We start from the raw sequence: 11,512 nt of genomic DNA, 5'->3' as shown, positions 1-11,512 counted from the left end.
TGTGAATTAAAAGAAGACGTCAATGTCTGCAGTACAAGGAGCCTCTGGTAGAAAGAAAAGACAGTATATATTGTGTAAGGTCAGACCTGTTGGCTGAAGCAGTCGTTATAAACGTTATGTTTAAACAGTGTAAGGGAATAGTCAACACAAAACGTACATTGTTTCTTTACCAGAAGTTGACTTTTATTAAAAGAGGCATGCCTTTGTGTCTCAAACTTCAGCAGAAAACAGCAACCGGATCACATTAAGACAGAAATCTTGAGGCCAAATGGTGTCAGAAAGGATCAATCTTTGGAATAAGAACCTACTCAGACAAAACCCGGTCTATTATCTCATCGTTCTACAACGCTGTAAAACAGTAATTGTAATTCTGTGCTGGGTACGCTACACAGACTGAATGGATCTGTGCAGGTTGAGGTGTCGGACTGTAGTAAGAAAAGGCTGATAAAGTGCTCAGCAACATTCCTTTACCAGAGAGAAATACTTATTCACTAGCAACTCTGGAAATGGCTTTGATTGACACAAAATACACTCCGAAGCCAGACCTCAATACATAAACGTTTGCCTGCTTTGCATCAAGTAGAAACTGAATGGATTTAAAGAAAGGAACAAAAATACATAATCCAAATTAAAAACTCAAGTTAAATACAATTCTTTGTATTATGAGCCACACAAATGTATATTTTGTTACATTTCTTAGGAGAATAATAAGACCGAACAATATGTTGTGCACGTCTTCTGCCCCTATGGCCTTTATTTTATACGTTAAAAATAGACAGCTTCAAGTAACAAACCTCATTCCTGTGTAAATCCATTCAAAATCATGCAATGCAGAGAACTCAAATCATCATTTAGGCACTAGTTATAAGTATTTCTGTCCTGGTGAATTCATTAAGACAGCAGAGGCATGCTTTGTAACAAAATATATCTCTTGTATATTCCAATTTTAACAAACATGTGAAATACCTGGACTAAAATAAAGGCGATTTACAAACAGTTTACCCTCTGTAACCATTACAATGTGAGATGTTTTCAACAGATGCAAAACTGCATCCCTCCCAACAGAGATATATAAGATTTATCACAACTACAACACCCTACATAATCCACAAATAGAAGATGATGACAAACTATAACAAGTATATCTTATCTAGCATAACCTTGTGGCACTTAAATACCCCTTCCCATTGTGAAAATATCCCAATTAATTATACCCACAATATCATTGATTTGCATAGTGTTTTGTGTCATTACAATTTATTTTCTTACAATATTTACATTATAAAGCATCACTAAAGTAAGGCAAATTAAATATAGAACGACCAATCCTGGTTTTGGTGCTCGTGTCTGGAGATCATGTGAGTGACTAGTGCATTGTAGGAAAATAGCTTCACCAAAAGGCTGTAACTGAGAGAACAGAACGACTCCTGAGGTACCGTCATGACTTTACAGAAAAACACCAAAACAAACATACATCTAACCCACAGACATTTTATGAAAACACCAAAACGTTTTAAGTGACCCCCTTTGGCAAAACTTAAAACTTAAGTTCTGCCAAAGAAATTGTAGTAATGTAATAGTTGCATAAGAATAAAGTTTCGATTTTTTTGCGATGATCCTGCTGCCGGTCGGCTACAAAAGTGTGTCTTTAAGTTACATTTTAATGCTGTAGATGTAAAGGCTTGCCCGCTGAAGGGACAGAGGCTCGATGTGTGCTCAGGTGTGTTTGTAGACCTATAGCAAAGAGGCAACAACTTTCCAGAAAGGCCACCTGAGTATTCAACAGAACCAAACTGAGCACCAGACATCTTGCTGTGTTAGAGAAGACATTCAGAAAGTTATTTAGAGTTAAAATATGGGCTGATGATTGCTTCAAAAAATGCAGTTTTTGTTCAAATAATCTCTCTACAGTCTTGGTTGGTGGACTTGAAGCGCTCTCCTTTGAGCATAGTGGGCTGGTGCAGGCTTCAGCAAACAGGTCAATATAAGACGTCCTTCTCGACTGCCAAACAAACCTTTACAGAACTACAAAAGGTACAATTAAAAAGGATAAGAAATTGATTATCTTCGCTTGGAAAAAATAAAGATATTTTAAATAATTGTAATAAAATCACTGGATCTGAGAAGTTTCTTCAACAAGTAGTGCCTGAGAAGGACACAACAAACCATTATTAAAGAGTCCTTTAAAGTCTTTCAGAGTCAAACTGGACACGATTACTCTTCCATAGGAATGTAGGATAAGATGGAGTGCTCTTGTGCAATGGCAGCCAGTTCTTTGAGGAACTCCGTGAAGAGGACGGTAGCAAAAACCTCTGTCCGATCCAGAGAGATGGCTTTGGGTTTTGGTAGCGGGGAACTCTTCAACATCCTCGCTGCCTCGCTGTGGGTGGAGTGCCTGCTGCTGTCTGAAAACATGAGGATTTAAAAGTGTTATATAGTATTATTAGCAAAGTATTTATTAATAAGTATCAGCAGGATGGTAGGATCGTCATTTTTGAAGAAAAAAAGAAAACAAGAAAGGACCCTAACCCCCCCTCCCCGTTAACCAACTGAAATATTCCCTTTAAATTATCTTTCCAAAAACATAGTTCTGACAAGATCTTTTTTTTGTAGCTTGTACAACTCTGAAACCACAGGGAAGCTAGTTCAATACAGGCCTTACACTCCAGGGTTCCACTGCTTCAGTGCAAAGAGACATCACTTAACAAAATCAAGTAGAATTTATTCTGATTCCCAAACAGGAGCTGCAAAAACAGCCGATAATGAATGCTAATGTTGTTTTGAACTCGGCCCATTTTTGAAAGCAAGTTACTGAGATGGAGGAATTACAACATGGCAGTTTATATTCTGTTCAGCAAAATAACCCTCAAAATAAAAAGTAATGCAATCTCAAGTCAATAACTCATCGTGAACTGAAAATATATTGATAGGTAAACTCCAATTATGTTTGTTAAAAAAACTCAAACATCTGTAATGATAATATTAAAGAAGTAAACTCCATCATGTTTTGACTTGCAAATAAATACAGCAACAGCTGTTGACCAAATGTGTAAAAGCAATCTGCGTACAGTCCTCACTAAAGGCCATTGACTAACACTTTTTATCATGTTTGTTTCCTCTACTATGTATAAACGTGACAGTACAAACAAATACAGTATTCTTTTTGTTTTGCTAAGCTAAGCTAACCAGCTGCTAGCATCTGCCTCATTTCACAGATAGCCTACGAGAGTGGTATCAATCTTATGCAGCAACAAAGCTTATATGCATATTTCCTAAAACATAAGACTATTCTTTTACATTTCAGCACTTACATTTAGCAGTAAACCCCACGTTAATTTGAAATGATCGTTGAATAAGAATGTTGTGAATACTTGATGTTCATGTAAACCTATAGATCTATGTGTAAAAACAGATTCCAACAATAGCTAGCATAGAAGCAAGGATTATAGAAAGGTGTGCTGTCACCTGCTGCCATGAAGGAAGTCTCCCTAGCCAGCAGCCAGTGTTGGGCAGTAGTTATCAGCTCTGGGAAGTCTTTCCTGGAGGCAGCCTGCTCTTCTATCTGGTTCTTTACAATGGCAAGAACCTGAGGGGAACACAGCGAATAACCTGAGGATTACTTTACATTCACACATCTGCAGTATTTACACTGATGTAAATAAAGCGAAATGAATTAGAACAAGCAGCCTGATTGTGCTAATCAAGGATATCTTGTTCGGTTGTAAATGAAAAAACAGGAAGAACAAAAGAAGCAGTCTGTATTTCATCTCATTCTAGAATAACTCTCACTTACTGAAGGTTGACTGCATGTTTCAACATCTTTCAGGGTAGCAACAAAACACAAATCAATTATTTTGTTTTTCTTCCCTTTGTCAAGGTGACGACACACAAGCCTCAGGGGAAGGAAAATTAAATAAAAGGCTCCTGCCTGCACTTGCAGACAATGTATGTGTTTTACCTGGTAAAGAGAGCGAACAGTCGGCTGAAAGACTAAGTTGGTGTTGAGGAGGAAGGAGCGCAGCAGAGGCTGAGGGTAGGTGGCCAACTGGGCCAGGATGCCCGTCAGAAGCAGGTTGACGTGAAGCGAGTTCGACAGCATGTTCTCCAGACGAGACAACAGCACACTGACAAATGGGCCTGCAGGAAGAATAATCATAAACAACATTTTATTTGTGCTGTCCCAATGATTGGTGAATAACAGGTCTGCTGCTAAGCGAACATTTCACTTACCAGTAAAAGGTGCCGACTGGTTTCTACCCGCACCTCCACCGCCAAGCTTGACCCCAAATGGTGAATGCACTTTCTCTGGCTCTGGTGTCTCAGCAGAGAAGGAGGTGAAATCCATCTCCTCCTCCTCTTCCTCCTCTGCAGCTGTGGTAGGCTTCTTTAACTGTGCATCAGGTTTGACCTGTTTTCTCGCTGCCTCAGTGTCCAACGTACGGATGAGCTCCTCATACTGAGCCAAAAGGTCGTCCCTCGGCTCGGCAGATGTGGTGTTTTGAGGGTGGGAATTACAATCCGTCTGACCTTTGGCCTTTGGGTCCAAGCTGTTCATATCAGACATCCCTGAAGCTGGAAGTGTAACACTGAGTCCGTTCTTCAGAGGAGCCTCTGCTGAGCCTGGTTGGCTTTCTTCAGATTCAGAACCAATGCGTTTGGGCTTTATCTGCTCGACCTCTCTAGTGTCTTTCTTGGCAACAAGATCATAAACCAACACATCGTCCTCAAACTCATTTTCCTCAATATATGAGCCTTTTACCAACATGGTGGCTGTTTTCCTCATCTCCTGGATGTGCTGTGGGAGCTCAGCAGGAGGTTCCTGTGCAGGTTTACTCTCCACAGGAGCCTCATGGGTCTGCACTGGGCACGCATCGTAGCTATCATCCCACTCCAGCTCCATCTGGGTGTTGGAGGCCGGCTCTGTGTTCTGCGGCGGGATTGGTCTAGGGCGAGGCGCGATAAACTGTGGAACTTTCCTGAGAGCCATCTGAGTTTGCCGACTCTTCAGCCCCGGCTCCTCGAGGACACCGGGCTGGTATTTCTCCGGAGGAGGGTCCTCGCCGTCATACAGCGCTGACCACACCCGGCAGGCCCGTATGCAGCTGCTGATGCTCATCCGGGCGTCGTAGAGGTAATGGAGATAACTGACATCCAGGTAGACCTCAGAGCCGATGGTGCAGGAGTTACCTGAGCCATCATCCTCTCCCAAGAAGCTCTCATTTTCCTCTGGAAGATAAACAGATAGAAAATGTTGATAGGAGCTGACGTGCAGCACCTCAGCGCAGCGCTCACACGGAGCAGAACTAATGAGTTTGACATGAGCTACAGGGGGTAAAGTGATGTCAACAGCAGGGGATCTCACTATTTGATATAATACTCACAATCCTTCCAGTAATATGTTCATGTCCTAGATAAATACAGATAAACATATAGCCTCCTTGGCTGCGATAAAGTGGGTTAGATAATCTATCAAAAATAATTGGCACAACCTGTATGATCCTGTCTTATCTGACTTTATTATTTAAATGTCTTCCTGTTCCCAGATCAGAGTAAATGCTTTGGTGGGTACAGTGTTATCAAGACTCATTAAAAAGATGTCAAATTCGGTAAAAATGAGATCCAAGCTGTAATGAATCCATCACATTTCTCCCCCTAATGTCTTGTCTTTCTCACCCGTGGCGCTGGTGTTGTTGGGGGTCTCTCCACCCTTTGAAAAGAGGATGGAGTCCAGCTGCCGGAGGGGCGGGGGGCTGTGATCAGGAGAGCAGCAGGACGGTGTTAACGCCAGGATCTTGGCTGCAGACACAGAGTAGCAGTCCCTCTCCCCCACAACACGTCTCTGACTCAACATCATGTGATTACAGGGGATCAGGTACCTGGGGGGGAAGATGGGAACGGATCCTGTTAGGAAAACCAACGGGTGGTCGTAGGAGGGGGGAGCAGACAGATGGCAACACAAGTGTGCTCGGTGGGAGGTAGAAAGTAAAAGCTCATCTCATCGTAAACCAATTAGATGTTCCATGCTTCATAACTGGAGTAAGTCTGCATGTTTGCCACTCACCTCAATACGAGCTGCAGCATCACGTCTTCACAGTATAAGCCAATGAGAGTGCGGAAGAGTGCCAGGGACACGGTGCCCAACTGCAGAGATGAATGGAAAGATACAATGAACACAACAATTTAGAGATCGATCAACAATTTTGATAAGCAATCAAATGATTCAAAGAAAAAAGTACCAAACATTAATTTGTCTTAGCTTCCTAGATGTGAGAATGAGTGCCATGTTTTCTTATTGGATATTTGTATATGTAATATGTTTTGGTTCATATACACTTTAAATATGTCTGAGATGTGTTTTATAACTTTATAACTTATTTTTTTCTATTTTTAGATGAATTGTCTCATCTGCTTTGTTCTGCTATGTTTGTTATGTTGTTAATTGGCTGAGGTAGGCGCTGGGGTGCGGAGTAGGGAATACAAAACAAATTGGGCTTAATGCCGCTGCTGCTGCTATTAGGAAATAGATATTTCTTTAAAGTCGCTTTTGCTTTGATTAACCTGGAGAATTACGAGGGTTAAGAGAATTGTTTAAAATAAAATATGAGCTCGTGTAATTTCTTCTTTCAGTCAGAGGCTAAAACAGCAGCATGAAGAGCATGACTAACTTTGAATGAATTGAACATCAAAGGTAAAAGCAAATGGGTAAAAAGATAAAATGGTGAATATTTGCATGTCAATATTTCATTTTGCTCATGGGTATTTTTTCAGTGAGTTGCAGGTGTGCCAAAGCTGACAGTTAGCCAACACTGGAGGGAACTCCCCAAGCCATTTACACAGCTAAACAGCCGAGTAAAGAACCCATTACTTATTCCTTTTAATCATTTTAACAAGATGTTCCAACATATACGACTTTTTCTTTTAATGCTGCTCATATCAGTTGCTTTGCTAAAAACATAAATTCACTGCAACTGAGCATCACCATGGCAACAATCTACCAGCTTTGGTGCTGACATTTAAAAGTTTGCCAAAGTGCCTCTGGGGTCATTTTCTGGAGTTATTAAACATGAGTCATGCTGTATTTGAGTGCAGATCGTAGAGTGAGTGGAGTGTGTGTGTGTGTGTGTGTGTGTGTGTGTGTGTGTGTGTGTGTGTGTGTGTGTGTGTGTGTGTGTGTGTGTGTGTGTGTGTGTGTGTGTGTGTGTGTGTGTGTGTGTGTGTGTGTGTGTGTGTGTGTGTGTGTGTCTGTGTGTCTGTGTGTGTCTGTGTGTCTGTGTGTCTCTAAGAGAAAACATCAGTGTTGTCCACAGTCCTTCTTCGTTCCTCCTGTACCTGGTAGGGTGTGTTGATGCGGCTGACCAGAGTATCCAGGATGTGGACGCTCTCGTGTCGGTGGAGGAGGATGAAGGAGAGGAAGGTCTGCAGCAGAGCCGGCTCCGACACGGCCCTGAGGAAGAGGTCCAGGTACGCTGTGGTCGTCATCACCTCCTCCAGGGTCAGCTTCACAGAGGGAGGATCATTAGTGAGTGAGTCAGAGTGACTGTGGGTTAGTGAGTAACAAATACAAAACCATGCCGTTTAAAAATGTGTTTTAAAAAATGTTGACGGTATATACCAAGCAAGATACTGTCTGATTTTAGAGTACAGTTTTCCTCCACTCTGAATAGATCAAATTAAGCTGAACAAGTATTTTTACCTCCACCATGGAGAATATGTTTTTGGTTTATTCTGTTTGTTAGTTTGTCAGCAGGATTACAGAAAAACTCCTGGGCCAAATTCATAAAACTGTGTGAAAGGGTGTAACATGGGCAAAGGAATAATCCATTACATTTAGGAGAGGATCCGGGCATAAACAAGCATTATTTTTCCCTTTTACGAAATAAATATTAGCGGAGGTCTGCGCTTCAGAGGGCCCTTTTAGTTTATGAATGGGACTATTGAGTAAAGCTCCATTTGGACAGGATTTACTTTTCTCACGGACGTTAGGCAATTTTCTCTGCGGAATTCTTTCCCTAGATTAAGACTATAATCTTAATACCTCCCTCATAAAATGGCTAAATAAGCATGCATATTAGCATATTGACCCTTTTCTAGCCATTACAAATAACGTATTATTGCCTCATGATCATATTCTACAAGTTCCAGGAGATTAACTGAGAGAATTGACATAACATACATTAATATATATATATATATATATATATATATATAATACATACATATAATATACATGCTAATCTTGGTGTACTGTGATTTATCCATCTATTACATTGGTTTTCTTTATATTAATGTCTCATACAGGCATACCCATTGTATTTAAAGTGTGTTACGTGGCTTTCCACCCCATCCAACAATATATTTAGTTACTGAGAAGCATGATCAGCGGTTCCCAACCTTTTTCAACTCAGAGCCCACTTAAGATTCAAAAATGTTTTCGCGGCCCACATTCAACCATAAACAATACGGAGGCTAAATAAAGTTCTGATTGGTCGATTCAGAACATGTGACACGTTGTCAATCCAGTAGAACAGACCGCTGTATAATGACCGTTGCTAAGGAGGATCAAGAAAGAGAAAGGAAAAGAGGTTCAAATAAAAAAAACTAGGGCTGTCAGTCGATTAAAATAGTTAATCGCAAATTAATCGCACATTTTGTATCTGTTCTAAATGTACCTTAGAGGAATATTTTTCAAGTTTGTAATAGTCTTAGTATCATATGAGTGGACAGATATGCTTTATGCTAATGTTTATTATCATTTGAACAATGACAAATATTCTCATGAATATTAAACACAACAACCTCTAAATGTTCGCCTCAATTCAACCTAGAACCTCTCTCATATAATGTGTGTGTGTGTGTGTGTGTGTGTGTGTGTGTGTGTGTGTGTGTGTGTGTGTGTGTGTGTGTGTGTGTGTGTGTGTGTGTGTGTGTGTGTGTGTGTGTGTGTGTGTGTGTGTGTGTGTGTGTGTGTGTGTGTGTGTGTGTGTGTGTGTGTGTGTGTTGGATCGTTGGAGCTATGTGCAACTCAAGGCATATGCTCGAACGGGAGCTGCCTGGACGCTGCAATCATGTTGCGCACTATCCGTGCTGAGTGTGCTGACTTTTCGTACAATGTCCCACTGTCTGGCTTCCTGCATAAAGTCAAGTGCTCGGCGCAGTTGTGGCGAAATGTCGCTCCTCTGTTTTCATTTAAACAGCTCCATATCCGTTAGCGCAGCTAGCTAGCACCAGATGCTAACAACAACAATGCACGTAAGGTCTCTCGCTCGCTCGGGCCACACATACACACACCCTCCCGGTCCTCCCAACAGCCAGTCGGTGCCTGCCGGTGAGCGTGGAAGTGTGGTCTGCCACAAGCGGGCGGCAGGAGCGGGGCTGTCAGCATCAGCTTGTAGATGGTATTTTAAACTCGATGCGCTCTGAAACTACGGCGCGGCCGAGGACAAAAAATACACATGCGTTAATCGCGTTAAAATAATTAGTGGCGTTAATTTTTTTTGCATTAACGCGTTAACTTGACAGCCCTAAAAAAAACATCTTAATAATGAAAATGTTTCCGCACAAATCATAATGTTTTGCAAATTATTTGGCGGCAAATATTGAATTTACATTTACACCCTTTAATATGTTATTTGGGCTTTTAGATGGAGACCGCACACAGTTAATAAATACAACTATTCTTCTGGCTAAAATAGATATTTTAAAAAGTCAATATAGGAGTAATCTTAATTGAAGGTGTTTGAAGAGTAGATTCAAAATACAATTTCTTTTGTAAAGAATTATTGCCACAAAAAATCAAAGGCTCATCACACCATGAAATGGGAAATAATTAGCTCTAACGAAGACTGGGATTAAAGAAACAATAAATATGGTTGCCATGTTGTGTTTTTGGTGGTATTTGGTTGTCAACCTATTTTTGTTTGTTTGTGTAATGTTGAAGTGATCCTACTGACTGTATCTTTATTTCTTCTGTTTTTGTTTTGTTTTTGTCTGAGATGGGAATGTCATCTCCTATAAGTTATTATGTCCATGTTTGTGTCTATAGCCTGTACAAATTTTAAAAAATGAAAAAAAATATATATTTGGCGGCCCACTTGCAATGCCTTCGCGGACCACTAGGGTGCCGCGGCCCACAGGTTGGGAACCGCCGCTGCTGTAGATGTAAAGCAGAAGAGGCATTGCATAAGGTGAAGAGGAGAATACTGACCTTGTGCAGAGCTGGTGCGAGGACAGGCACGAGGAACCCATTGTAGATGTAGCCAACCAGCTGGTCTCTGATATCAGGGTGGGCCACCTGGGAACGGTCACATGGTGAGTCAATAGTGCATTCAGGCAGAAGGTGGCAGCCATTCAACACGTGTAAATACATATTTCATGTGTGCAGCCTGGTCACATGTTTTCACCTGAATGACGGCGTTGCAGAACTCCAGGGAGTTGAGGAACTGGACGAGGGGGGGCATCTGCAGCCAGTCCTCTCTGTGCAGGCAGTGCCACTCCTCACCGGGAACCTCCAGCTTGGTGGGCAGAGACGAGTAGAGGCCGCTCAGCCCTGTGGCCAGCACCTGAGGAGAGAGAGACAAATAAGATGTTACTCCAAGGATAAATAACAGCGAGAAAACACTTGGCGTTTTTTCTCTGCCCTTCAAGCTACATAAACAATATCTGTCTCTTGGACAAAACATAGAAATCCTTCTCTCAGTGGCTGAAAGATCTCTCAACATATTGTCTTGAAACATTTTATTAAGTGGTGAAAGAAGACCTAAAACCTTTTAGAAAATATGCGTAAATTCATTACATTTCTGGAAAAATTACTGGGGGGGGGGGGATACATTTGAGTTTGTTTTCAAGTGTTGAAAATATTATGCACTATAATCCCTTTTTAATTTCTCTATTAGGCGACACCATTTTCCCCAAAGAAACACAGTGTGCTTTAAACCTAGCATCATCATATGATATACATAAAACCTTGTGAAAAGTGATCTGACATAAAGTGAATACAGATAGAATATAATGGGCTTCATTAAACATTTATGAAGCAGTGTGTGGTATAAAATGACTGTATCTAGCTGTCAGTGTACGTTTTAGCTTCACACAAAAGATTTATAACAGTGTTTTACTGCTCGCTACAATGCGCAACACTTTTGCATATCATTTCTTCCTTTCAATTTGGATAATGTTATGCGGATGCTCTGCAGCAGCCACGTATCGCCTGTTCCTCCTCCTCACACAGCACGACAGCATACATAAAGATTTATACCTCCTACAGGTCAGCTCTATAAATATTAAAACAGCAAAGAGTTTTATTGCCTATAACTTTACTGGCATGGGCAAAATGAAATGGTAATTATATCACTAATGAATGCATTACAGTCAGAAAGCGTTCCATATAACAAGCACTCACTATTAATATGTTTTCTCTTTATTGTTAGAGATGTCATTTCAAGTATTTACAGGGTGAGATTTAAAAAAACAACCCTGCAGTCTAATTCCACTGTAGGATGAGTGTATCATTAAT

General features: G+C 41.0%; 1 protein-coding gene across 4 annotated transcripts in view; it reads right to left on the bottom strand.

Moving 5' to 3' along the window:
• Positions 1-158: 158 nt before the first annotated feature.
• The window catches only part of fam160a1a (family with sequence similarity 160 member A1a), a 28,583-nt gene continuing 17,229 nt past the window's right edge, over positions 159-11,512 (bottom strand). For all 4 annotated transcript variants that reach the window (XM_034231370.1, XM_034231369.1, XM_034231371.1 and 1 more), the window contains 9 exons: positions 10,401-10,559; positions 10,205-10,291; positions 7,330-7,497; positions 6,062-6,141; positions 5,674-5,876; positions 4,231-5,226; positions 3,959-4,137; positions 3,466-3,586; positions 159-2,405 (listed from right to left, as the gene is read on the bottom strand). In XM_034231370.1, the coding sequence (XP_034087261.1) occupies positions 2,215-2,405; positions 3,466-3,586; positions 3,959-4,137; positions 4,231-5,226; positions 5,674-5,876; positions 6,062-6,141; positions 7,330-7,497; positions 10,205-10,291; positions 10,401-10,559 (2,184 nt within the window). In that variant the 3' untranslated portion in view covers positions 159-2,214. The remainder of the gene's footprint in view (positions 2,406-3,465; positions 3,587-3,958; positions 4,138-4,230; positions 5,227-5,673; positions 5,877-6,061; positions 6,142-7,329; positions 7,498-10,204; positions 10,292-10,400; positions 10,560-11,512) is intronic.

The sequence above is a fragment of the Gymnodraco acuticeps genome, unplaced genomic scaffold (assembly GCF_902827175.1).
Source record: "Gymnodraco acuticeps unplaced genomic scaffold, fGymAcu1.1, whole genome shotgun sequence".
Taxonomy (NCBI): domain Eukaryota; kingdom Metazoa; phylum Chordata; class Actinopteri; order Perciformes; family Bathydraconidae; genus Gymnodraco; species Gymnodraco acuticeps.
Note: the sequence above shows the minus strand (reverse complement) of the source record. Positions and strands in the feature narration are given on the sequence as shown.